The 17,738-nt window shown below is 40.5% G+C and overlaps 1 protein-coding gene, 1 long non-coding RNA gene and 7 other non-coding genes across 16 annotated transcripts; all 9 read left to right on the top strand.

The window, feature by feature from the left end:
* Nucleotides 1-246: 246 nt before the first annotated feature.
* LOC139645890 (uncharacterized) lies at nucleotides 247-3,193 on the top strand. Its single transcript, XR_011695256.1, has 9 exons — nucleotides 247-517; nucleotides 726-823; nucleotides 1,047-1,086; nucleotides 1,311-1,385; nucleotides 1,586-1,647; nucleotides 1,849-1,930; nucleotides 2,434-2,496; nucleotides 2,689-2,745; nucleotides 3,062-3,193. It is a non-coding gene; the product is annotated as an uncharacterized lncRNA (long non-coding RNA).
* On the top strand, nucleotides 870-945 carry LOC139645896 (small nucleolar RNA SNORD49). Its single transcript, XR_011695260.1, has one exon. It is a non-coding gene; the product is annotated as a small nucleolar RNA SNORD49 (small nucleolar RNA).
* Nucleotides 1,141-1,213, top strand: LOC139645895 (small nucleolar RNA SNORD65). The gene has a single exon (XR_011695259.1). It is a non-coding gene; the product is annotated as a small nucleolar RNA SNORD65 (small nucleolar RNA).
* On the top strand, nucleotides 1,427-1,501 carry LOC139645893 (small nucleolar RNA SNORD49). Its single transcript, XR_011695257.1, has one exon. It is a non-coding gene; the product is annotated as a small nucleolar RNA SNORD49 (small nucleolar RNA).
* LOC139645898 (small nucleolar RNA SNORD65) lies at nucleotides 1,696-1,769 on the top strand. The gene has a single exon (XR_011695263.1). It is a non-coding gene; the product is annotated as a small nucleolar RNA SNORD65 (small nucleolar RNA).
* On the top strand, nucleotides 2,275-2,352 carry LOC139645897 (small nucleolar RNA SNORD49). Its single transcript, XR_011695262.1, has one exon. It is a non-coding gene; the product is annotated as a small nucleolar RNA SNORD49 (small nucleolar RNA).
* Nucleotides 2,540-2,613, top strand: LOC139645899 (small nucleolar RNA SNORD65). The gene has a single exon (XR_011695264.1). It is a non-coding gene; the product is annotated as a small nucleolar RNA SNORD65 (small nucleolar RNA).
* LOC139645894 (small nucleolar RNA SNORD65) lies at nucleotides 2,889-2,963 on the top strand. The gene has a single exon (XR_011695258.1). It is a non-coding gene; the product is annotated as a small nucleolar RNA SNORD65 (small nucleolar RNA).
* Nucleotides 3,194-7,529: 4,336 nt separating the features above from the next.
* On the top strand, nucleotides 7,530-16,634 carry LOC139645881 (calpain-2 catalytic subunit-like). 8 transcript variants are annotated; one of them, XR_011695254.1, is made up of 15 exons: nucleotides 7,530-7,793; nucleotides 8,971-9,045; nucleotides 9,308-9,565; nucleotides 9,699-9,768; nucleotides 9,966-10,084; nucleotides 10,224-10,357; nucleotides 10,826-11,000; nucleotides 11,106-11,177; nucleotides 12,256-12,341; nucleotides 12,513-12,587; nucleotides 12,796-12,956; nucleotides 13,095-13,252; nucleotides 13,413-13,424; nucleotides 13,544-14,579; nucleotides 14,936-16,634. XR_011695254.1 is itself a non-coding variant. In XM_071521757.1 (14 exons), exons 2-14 carry the CDS (start codon nucleotides 8,989-8,991, stop codon nucleotides 13,745-13,747), a joined length of 1,581 nt encoding a protein of 526 aa, XP_071377858.1. In that variant the 5' UTR covers nucleotides 7,530-7,700; nucleotides 8,971-8,988; the 3' UTR covers nucleotides 13,748-14,847. The 8 variants fall into 8 exon arrangements, 6 of the variants coding, with proteins under 6 accessions (XP_071377858.1, XP_071377856.1, XP_071377855.1 ...); XR_011695255.1 differs by having other exon boundaries at nucleotides 14,933-16,634; XM_071521757.1 differs by lacking the exon at nucleotides 14,936-16,634 and having other exon boundaries at nucleotides 7,530-7,700; nucleotides 13,544-14,847.
* The last annotated feature ends 1,104 nt before the right edge of the window (nucleotides 16,635-17,738 follow it).

The raw sequence follows: 17,738 nt of genomic DNA, 5'->3' as shown, positions 1-17,738 counted from the left end.
AGCTATGTTCAGAGAAAGCATCATGAGATTATAAAAATGAGAGATAAGGCTTAAAGTTGTTTTTTTATTTGATTCAATTGAGTCGATAATATGATTGCGTTTTCACTTCCACACGATGAAATGACAGTTTATGCATTTTTGATTAGCAGTTAGTGACGTTTTCAGATCCGCCGTGACGCTTTATTTCCGCGACGGTCAGGTATAGATACTCTGCCGGCCTCGTTACTGCTCTTTTGAGTTCGTCTGTCGTCCGTGCAACTCCCTTCCAGAGGTAATAGTCAGGATGGTATCAATATTTAGTGGATGTAGCTCCTCGAAATCGCCTGTAAAAATAATACAACACTTCAGTTGAACGCTGATGTGTAGTTTATTGGTGAAACGATGTCGCTGCAAACATGCTGCAGGAGCAACTAGTCTTTAGCTAACGATGTCCGGTTAGCATGATCATGATGGGCCTCAAGCAGCCACGTGGAGAAGAGCATGGATGACTGGAGGAAAGCCGAAAAACGTGGATAAGGTGGGTTATTTTACATCATTTAAGTGTATCACTAGTATTTGCGCTGTTTACTGTGAAGGTTCAGGTAGTTTCTTTCAGTTTAAACTTTGATTTTTCTCAACAACACTGCGAAGACGTTCGGGTGTTGAGACTATCCCAACCTATACTCCAATCAGCAGCTGCTTTGAAACCTTTTTTTTTATAAATCATAAATGTCTACTTTCCACAGGTGGAGTTGATTTCCATCCTCTGCATCCCAACCCTCTGCACGAGCTCAATTGATGCAGTATAATGAAGGCAACGCCTGTCGATGGATCTTCTTCGGAGGTGAGTTAAAGTACTAATCGCTTTCTGAAGGCTGTAATGCAGTTGTGTCAATGATGAAAACCTTGAGTAGGAAGTGCCGTCCGATGCGACAACTGACGATGTTTCTTGCACACTTTCTGAGTCTACAGAGCTGCACTTGGTTCTCTTTGGTTGGAATGATCAGTCTTAACACATTATCCAGTTACATATAAGTTACTGATTGTTTTTTGTTTTTTTCGAACAGGTCTGTCTAATGAAGCTGACTGAAAATCCAGTCAGCAGAGGTGGGTTCAATGTACACTATTAAACAGGAAAGCTTAAAACTATAACCAGAAGTGTGGTGATGAAACCTAAACTAAATAGCTGGAATTACCGGCAGATTGCTTAGTGGTGACTCTTGGTTTTCTGAACACTACATGATATGATTATATTCACCTTTCCCTATCAGACGGAAAGGACTAAATCAGTGTTCACTCCTCACCATCTTGTTCTGTTTTCCTCTGTATAGTGGTTAACTGCTGAGTAACACTGACCCAGTATGAGACACAATGCAGCTGCTGGCAACCTGGTGCATGAATGGCAGGTGAGTTCATATTGTGTTTTCATCATCTTAAATGGAGCTTCTTCAGTGATGAAAACGGTGAATAGGAAGTGCCGTCCGATGCGACAACTGACGACTTATGATCCACTTTTCTGAGTCTTGAAAGTTGCACTTGATTCTCCTTTTAAATTTGGTCATCCACTTCTATCACTGTTCTAACATCTGTGTTTTTCCTTTTGAAGGTGGCAATCAGCACTGCATATATTCCCATGTTGGCTGACTGAAGAGGATTCAGTTTGCGCAGGTGAATTTGAAAGTGTAGTCTGTTCTAAAAATGACAACTGTACTTTTGTTGTGATGAAATCTAAACTGAAATAGCTGGAATTACCGGCAGATTGTTCAGTGGTGACTCTCGGTTTTCTGAACATAAGATGGCAATGGCGTCTTGCCCTCTCAAATGAACCAATATCAGTGCTAGCTTTTAAAAAATCTTCTGTTTCTCTAGGTTGAGAAATTTCCTCTGGACTCACCATATGGGGTACAACCATAACTACAGACTTGTTGAAAACTTGGTGCTTGTAAGGCAGGTAAGTTCATGTGGATTCTTAAATATTCTCTCTCTTCAAGGAATGGACAAATGAGCTTTATGATCAGCTCACCTTTGTACACTAAGAAGGCTTACCTTTGTCCAGTACTTGGTTTATTGTGATGATTGCTGAAAACTAAGCACACCAAATATGTAGTGGACCACACAAGCTCTCTCTGCATATCTTAAAACTTAACCCAGTTTCTCTGATTAAAAGTTGCATTTGATCTAACACTGTAGTGTGACAAGTCCTGAACACTCAAGGTTCTGGCACTCTTTTTGCACAGTGGTGAGTTGGTCAAAATGCTTAATTGCCAAAAGTAGATGTGTTTTTTGTAAAGCTTTGTCTGTGATGAAAACCTTGAATAGGAAGTGCCGTCCGATGCGACAACTGACGATTGTTAATAATTCAATTTTCTGAGTCTTCAAAGCTATACTTGGTAGAGCTGGATATCAACGTACATCTGTAGCTACTCTGAAATATTTGTCTTTTTTAAATTAAAGGTGTGACTCGTCCCAACATTTGATCCTGTCTTAAGTCTGCTGGCGAGGATTGCATTGACACAGGTAAACTTGAACTCTAGCCTATGGAAATGGCAGCCATCCACTGTTGTGATGAAACCTAAACTGAAATAGCTGGAATTACCGGCAGATTGTTCAGTGGTGACTCTCGGTTTTCTGAACGTTAGGTGGCAGCAACATGCTGTAGCCTACTCTCGCATGAAATGAAGATTTACAAGTCTTCTTTGTTCTTCACAGGTGGATCAAATGGTCTGTAGGGACGTTGCTGCTCAGTATGCCGGCCAGTTTTACATGGTAAGACAGCCATGCAGTCAAATGCATGATTGTTCACTAGAAAGCAGAATATTAATACAGCGATGACAGACAGTCCTTCAGCTGGAGGACCGGCTGACCAGACACTCTGATCCAAATATTGAGGCTCCTCTTTACTGATGGAAACATGATGAAATCTAAACTGAAAACAGCTGGAATTACCGGCAGATTGTTCAGTGGTGACTTTCGGTTTTCTGAGCCATCAGTTTTAGCCTCAGTGTCATTGAATTAGATTAGGGTTGAATGCATTATGTGGGTGTAATATTTAAGATCTAAACTTGCCCTCTCTTTTCTACAGATGGCCACATGAAAGTGGATTCTCGTGGACACGTTTGAAGATGGATGGGGATTTATATATATATAAATAATACATTTTGAAAGTTTCAGCTTGTCTAAATGTGTGCAATAAAAATAATTTCAATTAACAAAGACCACACTGATTAATGATTACAAAAAGATGCATTTTAGCTTTCACACTCACACAACCCCCCAACCACCAACCAGTGACTTTTAGTAACTATCAGCCCGGTTTGAATAATATGAAGAGGAACTTTAAGAATGATAAATTTGATTTAGAATGATTCTCTGATGGAAACTAGTTTGGAACTGGAAACTAGCGTATGAGGAGTCGGTCTGGTGTCACTCTTCCCCCTGTTTCTGCTAGAGCAGCTACAGGCATCAGTGTAGCATCTCCAATTGGGCTATTTGCTTATTACCTCCGCCAAGGAGGTTATGTTTTCGGTGCCTTTTGTTAGCAGGATTACGGAAAAACTACTGGCCTGATTTTCACGAAACTTTGTGGAAGGGTGTAACATGGGCCAAGGAAGAACCCATTTAATTTTTGTAGCGGATCTGACTCACGAACAAGCAATAATAGCATGAACCTTGGTGGAGGTCTGCACTCTCTGAGTGCCCTTCTAGTTTTCTATGTATTCATTTTAAATCTTTTAGTGCGGTACAGCTCTTATGGGGTGAGACTGTACATAACATCAGGCATTATAAATGAAGGCAAGTATGATGGTATGAAACCTGTCTGGGCAGATTGTATCATTTTAAGCAGTGGCAGATGGGAACCTCAAGTGACCTTGTTATGAAACCCTATAATGGCAGAAGATACTCTGCCCTAATCGCACCAACATGCCTGTGCTAGACCTGAACATGTAAAAGGCTCAGAAAAAAAATACGGAGCCACTTGGGTGTAGTTGAGTGTGGGAATGTAGGCTGTGTTGAACTTGAGACAGTCTGCAGGTTTTCATTCCACCATCTTCCAACTTTCTTTTTCATTCCACCCAAATGCTACAGCAGCTGATTTCACAAGCTGGTTCCTCCTCTCTAGTTGAAGGTGTGCTAATCAGTAAAATCTTGTTTGGTTGGAATGAAGCCCTGCAGACTTTCAGCTCTCCATGGCACATGACTGGTCACCAATGCTATACGTAAACAGGTGGAAATCATTTTTGGTGGTGTAGGACACATAAAAATGTATGGAAAAAGGAATCGTGGAATATTATGTCTTTTGGAATAGACAGAATATCTTAATTTTCAACTCTGACTAAAGTTAATTGGCATTTAATGCTGTTTTGACAACTTTGATGCAATGATTGCTCAAGCATTTTTCTCCCAATGGAGCATCTCCAGGCTCTGCCAAAAGGCCAGAACTGTTAATGCGAAAGTCCTAAGAGAGAGTGTGTGTAGACCACTATACTTTGTGTGAAAGTGAAGCAAACTGTTCTGATGGAAAAACCCATATACACATATACTGTACAGTACATTCTGCTATAGAGTACAAATATTATTGCCAAGGTTATGCAACAAGAGGTGTGACAACATGCTGTTGCCCCCCCCTTGTAAACAACCCAGAGTGTCTGTGGTCTGTACTAGATTAATGGTCTTAAATTCAAACTAATATGCAAATCTACTTTTCTTTGTAGCTGTCAGTTTAGGGTTGCTTGGTATTGAAGACTGGTCAAACTCTGATAGAAGGGTGTTTAGAGTTGGTGATGCAGAAAGGTTTGACATTCAAAATCAGGAAATTCAAGATGTTAAACACGTAAAATTCAAGAATATTATTTAACATTTATTAATGCCATGCCTCTCCCTCACATGGGGGGGTACCTCTTGACACGCCGCCTACACCTTGTGATTGTCAACATCTGGAAGTCAGAGATCATACCGCAGGAGTGGAAGGATGCCAACATTGTGGTCATTTACAAACAAAAGGGGGACAGAGCAGTTTGTGGGAATAGCCGAGGGATCTCCCTCCTCTCCATCGCAGGGAAAGTGCTGGCCAAAATCATGCTCCACAGACTGGTGGAGCACATTTCAGAAAGCGCTCTCCCAGAAACACAATGGCCCTCATTTACGAAAGGAACGTACGACAGAAAACTGGGTGTACGGTCATTTCCACGCAAAGCTCGGCATTTATCAATTTGGACGTGAGCGGAGGCTACGATCAAATCTCACGTCAAGTCTCAACTCGTGTACGCAAGTTCTGGAGTCAGCGTGGACTTGCGGTGCAGCATAGTAAATCTGGCTGAGTCGGAGAACTGTTAGGATTAGACCATATAGTATTCTGACTGGCATCTAAGCATATGCAGCCACATATTCATCACTTAAAAATATGTAGCCTATGGCAAAATATTATATTTTGTAAAGGCCTACAGCGACTATGTGTCATATAGCCTATCCCTAACATAAATAGGTATTTTCAAATTGTTTGCAATTAACGGGGTTAACAGTTTTCTGGTGTAAGATTAATTTCTCTTTCATTTTGAGATAACCTACTTTTTTGAGGTCTGACCATTTTTTCTTCACCTAAATGTAAAGAATTGCGATGCAAGCTATTATATTAGGCTACTAATATATATATATAGGCTATACATATCACGGATGTAGGCTATAAATTAAATATTCAAACCTCAGCTGGAATGTCGACGGCAACGCTGTTGACCGCAGCAATGATTTCTTTCCATACTGCATTTTTCCGACTTCCTTTGATGCCACTTTTCAGGCTGCCAAATAGAACTAATTGGTTCAATTGGACTTGGCAACGTTAGAGTTTCTATTTCGAGGTTGGAGAAGTTTCTCTTCTTGGACGTATTACGCCTCTCCATGTCGTAAAGTCTGGGGGCGAGGCCTCTAAACCGAGAATATTTAGGGGCGTGATATTTAAATGACGATTGTTTTCAGCCTCCACATTTATCAACGCCCGATCATTCTTACGATGGGATTGGCGAGATACGAACGTTTCATGAATCACACGTGAACCCTGTCGTAAGATGATTTCTGCGCTCGGATCTGCACTGGTTTCTACGTTAGATTGATAAATGAGGGCCAATGTGGCTTCAGGAAATCCAGATCCACTACTGACATGATTTTTGTCATACAGCAGCTGCAAGAGAAAAGCAGAGAGCAGCGCAAAGACCTCTACATTGCCTTCGTTGACCTCAGTAAAGCTTTTGATACCATCAACCGTGAGATGCTCTGGAAACATCTCTCCAAACTTGGGGTATCGCCCAAGTTTCTCTCCATCCTGCAGCAACTGCACGATGGTATGCAAACCAGAGTCCTTATGGGAGGTCTCCAATCAGAGTCCTTCAGAGTTGGGGTTGGGGTCAAGCAAGGCTGTGTCTTAGTATCGGTCTTGCCAAATACACAAACTGCAGTACGCGGATGACTGTGCTGTCTTGGCACAAAACCCACAGTCCATGCAGCATGCCCTTAATACAATCTCTGCCATGTACCAGTCCTTCGGTCTCCAAATCAATATACAAAAAACTGAAGTCATTGCTCAACTCACAGAGCAACCTTCCTCACCCCCCAGCTTCCAAATCAATGGTGTCCCACTGAAAATGGTGGACCAGTTCACGTATCTTGGCTCCACACTTTCCCCGGACTGCTCCCTTGACAGTGACATAAACAACCGCATCAACAAAGCCTCCTCAGCTTTTGGGCGCCTCCATACAAGGGTTTTTGAAAATAAAAATCTGAACAAGGTTAGGACCTTAGAACAAGTTTGCCGTGTACAATGCGGTATGTATCTCCACCTTGTTCTATGGGGCAGAAACATGGACCCCATACAGACGGCACATCACCAACCTGGAGGCTTTCCACACACGCTGCCTACAAAAAATCCTTGGCCTTTCCTGGGAACTTCTCTCCATGACCAACACCATCTGCATGGAAGCAGCACTGGCTAAACGTCATCTCCGCTGGATAGGGCATGCTATCCGCATGCCTGACCACTGTCTGCCCTGCCAAGTCCTCTACGGCCAACTCAGTGCTGCAAAACGGGCAGCTGGCGGACAAAAGAGGCGTTACAAGGACTACAGCAAAGACCTCCTGAAGCGCTGCAACATAAACCCCAACCACCTAGAACCTCTGGCTCTTGATAGGATGGCCTGGCAGGTCACCTGTGCCAGAGGGACAGAACAACTACACGACAGCATCCAACAGAGGAGGACCGAAAGACGTGCCCAACGACACCAGCGGGCTGCTGGTTTTGCCCCAACATCTGGGCTCGCATGCCCCACCTGCGGTTGAGTGTATGGCTCATGCATCGGCCTCCACAGCCACATGAAGTGGCACCAGTGCCAAGGGCACTGATACCCCTTCTTCTGTGCAATATGATACTGTAACAGACTGTTCTATGTTTGCTATGTGCTTCTGTATGCAAGGTTTTGTGTCCCTCTGAGTTACCGTAGGGCAGGTTATAGTTGGCAGACTTCCGCTGTTGAGCATGTGTTGTGAGTGTCACAATAAAAGACGAAGTGGTTGCTGCTGCTATAACGTCTCGTCTCGTTCATTGTTTGTTATTAAGTTACACAGTTAGGTGAACCCAGGACGCTCGGTTACAATACCATGATTCACATAGGATTGCTGGAGGGAATCATCCTCTGCCAGAAACGACAAAGGATCTGGGCGGTCCTATTGGTTTAAAGGTACAAAATACCTGGTATGCAGTATATACATTGCCCCAGTCCTTTTAAACTGCACTTCTAGACTCCAGTAGTGCAACAGCCCTATCTTTGCAGGTAAATAATGTATTTTCACGTCATTCTTCTATCAACTGGTAGCAATTTTGCCTCAAAGCTAAATTAACAGATTTAAAATGTACCATATTTTTTTTATTTGGACTTCAAATTAACCATGTTTTGAAACTGTGAGTTAAATTCAAAGTTTTGTGGTCATGGGCGGAAATTACGGGGGGGGACAGAGGGGAGTTGTAGCCCTCAGTATATCATTGTAACTATATAATTTTAAATAATATAATAATATGCATTGAAAGCACTTGTGCTAATTATAGACGCAAAGCAATGCGTTTTTAAGTTTCGAAAGAACCCCCCCCCCCCCCGCCCAGTGGTTTGGTCCACTGCCTACCTCCCCGAACCACACACATCAGCCCTCGGTACGAGTGTCTGTGGAACAACCTCTGGAAGTGTGTCAGTGGTGGCTGACCTCCAGTAAGTAGCTACTTTGGAAAGGTTAACTTAAAACAGGATGTGTCAGACATTTTTCTTTACTTCTACCACTCAATAGAATAAAACACATTTACAATTGTAACCAGACTACATTTTGTTCGCTCCATTACCTCGCGGTTGAATCTTGTGCGTCAACATTGGTACGGGCAGCCGCGCCTCCTAATGCATGTATGGATGCAGGAGGTCTATCCACAATTAAAATCATCATAACTCGCTGAATTTTCGACCGATTTTCAAGCGGTTTGGTTTATTACAAATGCCAGACGTGTATTTATGATACAGGATACTTGGTTAAATTAAAATGCGGGTTTTCATACCAAAATATTTCATCTTTTGTAGATGGTAACAGTAATATTTCTATAATATAATATTTAAGATTAACTTACCCTTCGTAATTAGGTTCTAAGTATATTACTTTTTTCTTACTGCATGTAAAATGGCTGCCACTATGTAATTTTGTTTATAATTTTGGAAATAAATTAAGACTTAATTCATAAAATAGACATAATTACACAACAAACACTACGTTAAAATATTAAGTAAGTTTCTGGCTTCATAGCATTCTGGACTTTTACACATTGACAGCAAAACATTAGAGATCTGCTTCTGCGGGAAAACTAAATCTAATTAGGCATATATTAGCTTTAGTTCAGATAATGGGTGTTGCTTCTCTCCTACTACTGTAAATAACCTGCATGCTGTGTGTGTGTGTGTGTATCTTATTTGTCAGCCAGCCAGGTCAGTTAAAATGGCAGAGAAAAGAAAAACAGACATCCCATCATTTTTCAGTGCCCCGAAACGCCAAGTAAGTAGAAAGACCCCAGTAATATCAAAGGCAATTTGATAAAATCTTCATAAGAAAGGAATGAAGTGCTTATGGAAATGTTTCATAATGGACCTCTATATATACATTTAATACAACAGTACTTTTGGCGGCACCTGGTGTCCCCTTTAGGAATTGCTCTTGAGAAATTTTTCTTTATTAGTTTATTGTCCCCCCCAACAGTGAAATGAAATATCCGCCCTTGTTTGTGGTGATAAACCTGTTGCTCTTTCCCTGATTTCAGGCACCTCCACCATTATCTTCCAACATGTCATCCACTTGTATTAAGATGGTAAACTCCCTCTATGAGGACGGTGGTGTGGGGAGTCCATCCAACCCAGAGAAATTTAAAGGCCAAGACTATGAGCAGCTCAAGGAGTCTCTTCTCAGTGAAGGGAAGAACTTTGAGGATGAAACTTTCCCGGCAAACCTTGATTCTCTTGGCAAAATTGAGAACATGACTCCTGAGGAGCTGAAAGAGGTGGAGTGGCTTCGACCACAGGTAGCCTATGTACTGTGACATTCAGTTCAATTTAACCATGCAGGGCAGTTTTCAAATTGACTCAATGTTGGTGAAAAACTCATGAAATGATACATCTCTAGATAAGGTTATCCAAATGTCTTTCACCTTATAGGACCTTAACGCCGATCCCTCCTTTGTTGTTGGCGGGACTTCAAGGTTTGACTTCAAACAAGGAAATGTTGGTATGCAAACTTTACACTTAATCTTTCCAAACAGACTAGATCCTATCCTCATTATCATTTGGTAATACAGTATGTGTTTGTAATCTCATAGCCCAAATAAGAAATTTCCCTCAGATGTTTTTCCAGTGTCAATATTAGAAGATTACCTTCACTCTTACAAAACAATTAAGCTATTTAATATCCTCTGCTGCCTCCAGGCAATTGCTGGTTTCTCTCATCTATTGGAGCGCTGACTTTTCGGAAAACATTAATGGCACAAGTAGTGCCTCTGGACCAAAGCTTCAAGAATGACTACGCTGGGATATTTCACTTCAGGGTAAAGTAATCATTGCTTGACATACTGTAAAACAGAAAAAAAGTCCTCAATAAACACAGCATAACACAATGCCCTAAATTAATCATAAGTGTACACATGTACAGTATATCCATTACAATGTCTCTTCTCCCTCTGGAAGTTCTGGAGATGTGGAAAATGGGTGGATGTTGTCATCGATGACTTGCTGCCAACACGCAATAAGGAACCTGTGTCAGTTTCCTCCAGATCTGGGAATGAGTTCTGGGCTCCCCTGCTGGAGAAAGCCTATGCCAAGTATGTGATGATTTATGCACCTTTTATCTTCTCCTTGTAGAATGGGACATTCATTCATTCGCATGTATTCTATGTCACTGAAATTCTGATTGTTATAAATGACTAAATCTTAAAACCTAAAACGCACTGGGAAAGCACACCTCCAAGAAACGTCCACTGATGCTGAACAATTCTCCAACCTACTGTTGCACCCAAAGACGTCATTCCTATCACCACCAAAATCTAATCTCAGTTGTCCCTCGGCTTGCCCCAAGGCCTGTGTGTCTACTAAGTTTCATGGCAATCAGTTCATAAGTTTTTGAGATATCCTGCTGACAGACAAACAAGAGCAAAAACATAACCTACTTGGCAGAGGTAATTGAAAAGGTTCTCAGTGATTCACAAATACCAATGGCAACTTTCTTGACAGCAGTGCAAAATCAGCACCACTAAATTCAAAGGTACTTATTTGTCCATCATTTGCTGCAGGGTGTGTGGCTCCTACGGAGACATGATCGCTGGCTTCTTACCCGAAGCCTTCAAGGACTTCAGCGGAGGTGTGCACATGAACTACACACTCACCAAAAAGCCCAGTGACCTGTGGGATGTCATGAACAGAGCCACCCAGTGCACAACTATGATGGGATGTGGGACCTATGGAGGGGTAAACACTTGGCAATGCGTACCAGCATACACAGTCATGTTTCCTCAGCACAGGAGCTGGGATCACTCGGCTTGTAAATGATGAAATGTACTGTGTGTGTTTCAGGAGAAAGGAAAAGCAGGTGACAAGTTTGGTCTGGTAGGTGGTCATGCCTACGCTGTGACAGGAGTCAAACAGGTTTGTGTGTGTGTTTGTGTACCCATCTGTCTGGGTCTTTTCATGTTTACCTGTGGTTGAAGGTGTGGTGTCTGAGCTACAGTTTATTGAGTTGATTACTCAATTATGATGACAGAATTATTACGGATACGGATCCCCATTAGCTGTACACAAGGGTGTCAGGTATTCTTCCCACTAAAACACAATATATATCCAAAACATATGCAGGCAAAGTTTAAAAGATACAATAAAATAAAAAATTAGGACCACTTTGCCATGGGCCACAGCATGAAAGACAAGTGGAAATACTAATAAGATAAGTCACATTTGTACAGTAAACGGCTGAGGACAAGCTCAAACAAACAAAAGTGTGAGTGAAATACATTTGCATGGATACAGCAGTATAAAACAAGTAAAATTAAAATTAAGCATTTGACCTTAACTCATAATCAAATGTCTTCTAACAAGTATATTAGGTAAATAATCATAATGAAATTATCCCCTCTTTCATACCTGTTATGTCTATATTTTCACTGTTGTCTTCAATCTTTTTTTTCTTTTTTTTTCCATACACGTTGTCCCTCTATAAATATGTTTTGTTCCTGGACAGGTGTTAAACTTTTTAAGACTCAGGTTGATTGATTGCTTGAATCTGACTTGGTTCCATGACTTTTTATGTACTATGACTCCATCTGGTGGCAGTTTCTTATGCATTGTACATACTCGTAATCACCCAGTGGTTATGTGACGAGCAGGTCTGAATCCAGCTAGTGCTTCCTGTGTATATATGCCTTTGCCCTCGGCTGTGCATGGCTCTTTGTTGAAGGTCAGACTAGTCTGCAATGCATTGGTGGAGTTATTTTAATCTATTCTTCCCATGTGATATAAAGGCATTCTAATGAATATTTACAGACTTCCCATGCATTGGCCTATTCTGACTCACCTACCTCCAAAGAGCACCTGTCTTTTCTACAGTAAAAACCCAATGTGGAGCTCCTTACCTTCTATTTGTATTGCTATCGTTCCAATCTTAACCTGTTCAATTAACACTGGGGTAATTATTGTTTAACCAACGCCATTATTGATGTTTATTCTACAGGTAGAGAGTGAGGGGACAAAGGTGAATCTGGTAAGAATCTGGAACCCGTGGGGTGAGAAGGAGTGGAATGGAGACTGGAGTGACAAGTAAGGAACAGTGAAGCCTGCACATAATGACTGTCGTCACAAGCTATTATCTGCATGTAGTTGACAGCACAGGCTTTTCTCAGCAACTGCCCCATAGGCAACTGTCCCTGTAAAGTATTGTGTTGTGTGAATAAACATGGAGTGGATTTTGAAAGTTATTCTGTGTTACAGGTCAGCGTTGTGGAATACTGTTAGTTCTGACGACCGTGACGAGTGTCGCAAAAAGCGCAATGATGGAGAATTCTGGTATGGCATCCAAAAAAAAGCAATAAATGAAAAACTGAAACTGAAAAACTTAAATTCTCTAAATAAAACATGTTGTGTTGTTACATCATGAATTACCACACCTTTTTGATCGACATTTCTATAAATATCACTTTGTAGAGGGTTGGTTCTTTTTTCAACTTATTGCATTTATTCAAAGGCTTTTCGTTGATTCCTATCCGTCTATCAGGATGAAGATGGAAGATTACTGTGTCTATTATGAAGACATGGACATCTGCTGTGAGAGCCCCAACTTCCTGGATGATGATGCTGCCTGCCAGTGGAAATGTTCACTGAAAGAAGGCCGCTGGGAGGAAGGAAAGTCTGCTGGGGGCAGCGACAGCGAGTCAGGTGAGGCTTCAGGATTCATACTCTTACAAGGCCAAAATATAATGAGAAAGCTTCAGGAACTGAGGTTGTTTAGAAAAATAAGCAGGTGTCTGACAATTACATAACCATTGCTACCATTTCCCCCATCCTTTTCCCCAGACAACTTCTGGACAAATCCCCAGTACCGCGTCAGAGTGAAGGCAGTGGAGGGGGAGAGCAAGGGAGACAGGAACGTCTTACTGTCCCTGATGCAGAAGCCTGACGAGGAATATCGCAGCAAAGTCAAATATCACTACATGGGGTTCATCATCTATCAGGTTATTACTGTGCTTGTCCATTCACAATCTAACAATAAAAGATATAATGCATAAATAGTCTGGTTTGGCATTTACACTGGTCCATATATTTTTGTTGTGTGTTATTAACCTAATTTGCAAAATATCTAATCTGATATTCCTCCTCCTTCCCTCTAAACAGGTGCCATCAGAGGTAAGCAAAAACTGTTTCTACTATTCATGTTTCCTGAAGAAATAAGCAATAAGCAATTTCAATATTGCAAAATGATTACAAGCTGCCACATGGAAATGTCCCATTTTTGTTCATTGCAGGCACCAAAAGGGCATCTTCCAGCTTCGCTCTTCCAGGATACTTCAGCTCTGAAAGTCAGTGAGTTCTGTGACGTGAGGGAGCTCATTGAGTTCCACAGTCTGCAGCCAGGAGAGTACCTGGTCATTCCCTGCACATACGACCCCAACAAGACGGCAAACTTCATCCTTACCGTCTACTCCAAGGCAGAGGCCGAGATGGAGTAAAGACACCAGAAAAATACAATCGAAACCTCTTCAATTGTTTATCAGTCTTTCAGAATTGAAAATGGTTATTGTTTAATGGGATAATCTATATTTTCTATTTGTGGAATTATGTGCACAGGGTTGGGGCCATTCATGAACTGAATTGAGAATTCCTGGTAAATTCCAATTCAGTTCCTGGAATTGGAATCTCTAAGGAAACAGAATTGGAATTGAATTGGAACGACAGAAAACAGAATTTAGATTCCATTCAATTCCATCAAATTGCACTTCTAAGAGAGGTTCTTGACTTGCTACACATTATAAATCAAACATTATGAACCAAATAAAATACAGTTAAACAAATCAAATACATTCCATCATAATGTATGCATTACGATTAGGCTACATGTTATGCATCAAATACCAACTGAAAGGCCCCTTTAACATTTTATGATATTCAGTATTGATAATCTATAACACTGTGTAATCTCAGATATGTGATAAGAAAAAAAACAAAAAACATGGAATTTCACAGAGTTTCATTGAATTCGAACTTCCTGAAATTCCAATTCAATTCCATTTCTGTTTCCTTTAGGTTTTTTTCAAAGTCCAATTCCTCAGTTGAATTTGAATTGATGAGTTCATTCATGAATTGATCACCAACCCTGGTGTTATGGTTGGACACCAAGATGAAATGGGGTTCTGTTTTGGTTGTGCAAGCTGGTATACTGTAGAGGGGAGCTGCACTTGTGTGCTGCACCTCAGGGGTTTTGAACATAGCTCATGCTGTCTTGTTACTCAATCCTCTCCTTTCTTTTCTGTTCATTTTCACAGCACACAAAAAATTCTCAAGGTAGGCAACCAATTTGCTGGAAAATTTATGAAAAATGAAAATTAAAGTAAACTAGTACGCCTCATCTTGCCTGTCTCGTGCTTGGATGGTGTGTTTTGCTGCATGTGAACTGAAACACTTCAAAGGAATGTAAACAGGGAGACTGTTTGACAATGCATAAATTAATATTCTCAACGGGCAAGTTGGCGATGAACAACATTCTAATAATCCAATACTTTTCAACCCTTCGCATCATGACACCTAAAGACAAATAAATACCTACTTGATGAACGCCTTCTCCACGAATGCACAGAATGGTGGAAAGTGACATCAGTTGATTTTTTCTTTCTTTTACACCCTGCCATCATCTTCAGCAGCACCACCAGCCCACCCCTCCCACCGACCCACAAACTCCACCCGGCGCCAGCGGCTGACGGAGGGAAAAGCACCAGTCTGCTAGTTCACTTTCACTGACTAAGTTTTCCATGCAGACTTAATGGCTAACTTTCACACTACTACCATAAAAAAATATTTATTATTTCTTCAATTTGCTGGTCAGTGTGATTCCATGGCTTTATTCCCATCAGTGACACACAAAGCACATAATTAACATCCTCTGTGCATTGGTAGCCTGCACAGAAACTAGTGAAGGATAAAAGAGATGACCTGTTTTGTATCAATTATGGCTTCTACTACTTAAAGTGTAACCGATTTTAGCCTCACCAGTAAATACTGAATTGAGGTAAAAAGGAGGCCTATTATTACCATCTAAATACAGTGTGATTATGAGAAGAGGAAGCTGTAATTTCAAGCACTGCAATATAAAGCATGCTTAAAAAATGCATGCAATGAATGCTGATACAACATTTGGTATTTTCCTGGACTGATGTGCATTGATATATCTATTGATAAATCTAATATCTTCCATACTGACTCTGTTTCAGGGAAACATTTCCATACATTATTTGCGTGTAGCTCTGTGTTGATATATGAGCTTTGTTGAGACATACATAATATTTAACAACCCGTTTTCTGTTTAAAGCCGGAATGTTCACATCTATGAAGAATTTGTCCCAAGGGCAACAGTGAATTTGACAGAGGCAGACGAAAATCTATGCTGCATAATTGTAAAGCTTCCACTGAGAGAATAATTGACATGTGTCAGGACCTGCGGAGAGAGCAGACATTATCCCCTCTGCAGGTGTGCACATAACAGAGGCCCTTAAAGGCTGTCTGTCACAATACTTCTTTGTTGCGTGTCTTACACCTAACCATGGCTGGCTGGACTGGTTCTGGCTAATAGTGTGATAGTACAATAACAGAGTGTAACATGCAGTCTTGGTATGTATTTATTCTGCCAAAGACTCTGTTTCCCTTTGATATCAGTCAAAAATTCCAAATGGGCATCCAGTCATCACAAGGCAGATCCAACAGCGGCACTGAAGGGTGCCAACATGTTTTATTTTTTCTTGCAGGCCAATCCTGTGCAGTAAGCTGAACAGAATTCAGGAGAACGGGTGGGACAACAGCTTCATAATTTTAGCTTTGAATCGCTGTCAAGGTCCAAATCCAGGTGGAATTTCTTGGCATAACTGAGATGAGAAAGATGAGATTTAAAAAACAAACAAGTAACAACAAGTAAATATTCTCTGATATTTAACAAGCTTAGGATGGCTGGTGGTTCCTCACAGCAAGAAGGACCTTTTTGATTCCTGGAACTGTATTGGTGAAAGTATTTTAAAATAAGCTTATCATTTATAGAGCCTGTATAGTCTACATAAAACCTTGATAAACAATTTTTTTATTTTTATTTTTATTTTATGTCATTTCATGTTTGCATCTTTATTCATTCCTTTACCATATTTTCTTGTTTTCTTTTTTTAATCTTCATTATGTTTTGTTTTGTTTTTTTGTTAGAATTCTTCTTTTTCTGCCTTAGGGTTAGTGTTAATGTTTGTACCTAAGAGACCCTAAGTCCTTGGGCTTATAAATATTTAGATGTGCTTGGCAATGGAAAAGTCATGATGTTTTCTCTAGCAATAAAAATAAACAGATAGGAATTGAATGCTCCGTTAAACTCCTGCCACATACTGTATATTAATGGTGAAAAAACCTTTTCACTCCCTTAAATGCTGTTGTGAGATTTAAATCTTTAACACTACATTTTATTGCTAAAACCACAATTTATAGCTAAAATAAAAGCTACAAGTCCACAGATGGATAGCTTTCTATACTAACCATCATGTCATGTATCACAATTAGCTACAAAGACAGGCGAACAAATTACACATTCATTTGTTCCTTTTTCTTTGTTTTCAATTAACACATCACATATAACTTCCATTTGGTTTAGACTGTTAATTTCAGGTGAACTGAATCTCAGATGCTAATCTCAGGTGAAGTATCAAGTCATTACTGTTTTAGGTAGAATTATGGGCAATACTGTCATGCATGAGGAGCCCCTCAACACCCCACCCCCATTCCACAGACACACACACACACACACTCTCTCTCACACACACACACACACACACACACACACAGAAGTTCTTGAACGTGTGTTGAATTTGCATATAAGGTTGCAGATCTTACTGACAGGACAGTGGTAATGCTGTTCTTGCAGATAATTCATGTGCGTGACAGTTCTCAGGAACAGACTTAACCGGGGGCCATGTCTCTGTCTCCATAATCTCACAGCTCCGTGGGGTACAGAGCTGTAGGCAAGCACAACTTCTCATAAAATCCCCCTTATGCAAAATATAGGTAGAATAACAACCTACAAGTTTATGACAATGTGTTATGTATTTTCATTATATTTAGGATGGAAAATCTACCACAATATATTCTAAGATTAGTGAAATGCTCCATGTTTTAGTAATTTGCCCATGGAATTTCTATACATTTCTTCAACTAATGTTCATCTTCTTTAACATTTCACTACCAAAGGCGTCTCTCAAATAAATCATTTTCACATTGTTGGTAAATCTCACAATTTCGCTTTCAACCTTTAAAAAATTCTACAACATGGCTTTACTTCTGTTCTGCATTACCCCTATGTGTATTTTCCTCGCCCATTTCATTTGCACCTAGTTTTTACTGCTGTATCTCTCAACCAGTTTTAAGTCAAATGTGTCAAATGATAGAAGTAAATATTTGCATTTTGCATTTTGTTCCAATTCT

Source organism: Centroberyx affinis, unplaced genomic scaffold, assembly GCF_046629955.1.
Source record: "Centroberyx affinis isolate AG114_WGS23_722 - 3 ecotype Tasmania unplaced genomic scaffold, CSIRO-AGI_Caff_v1 ptg000918l_1, whole genome shotgun sequence".
Lineage (NCBI taxonomy): Eukaryota > Metazoa > Chordata > Actinopteri > Beryciformes > Berycidae > Centroberyx > Centroberyx affinis.
This window is presented reverse-complemented; position numbering and strand designations above follow the sequence as displayed.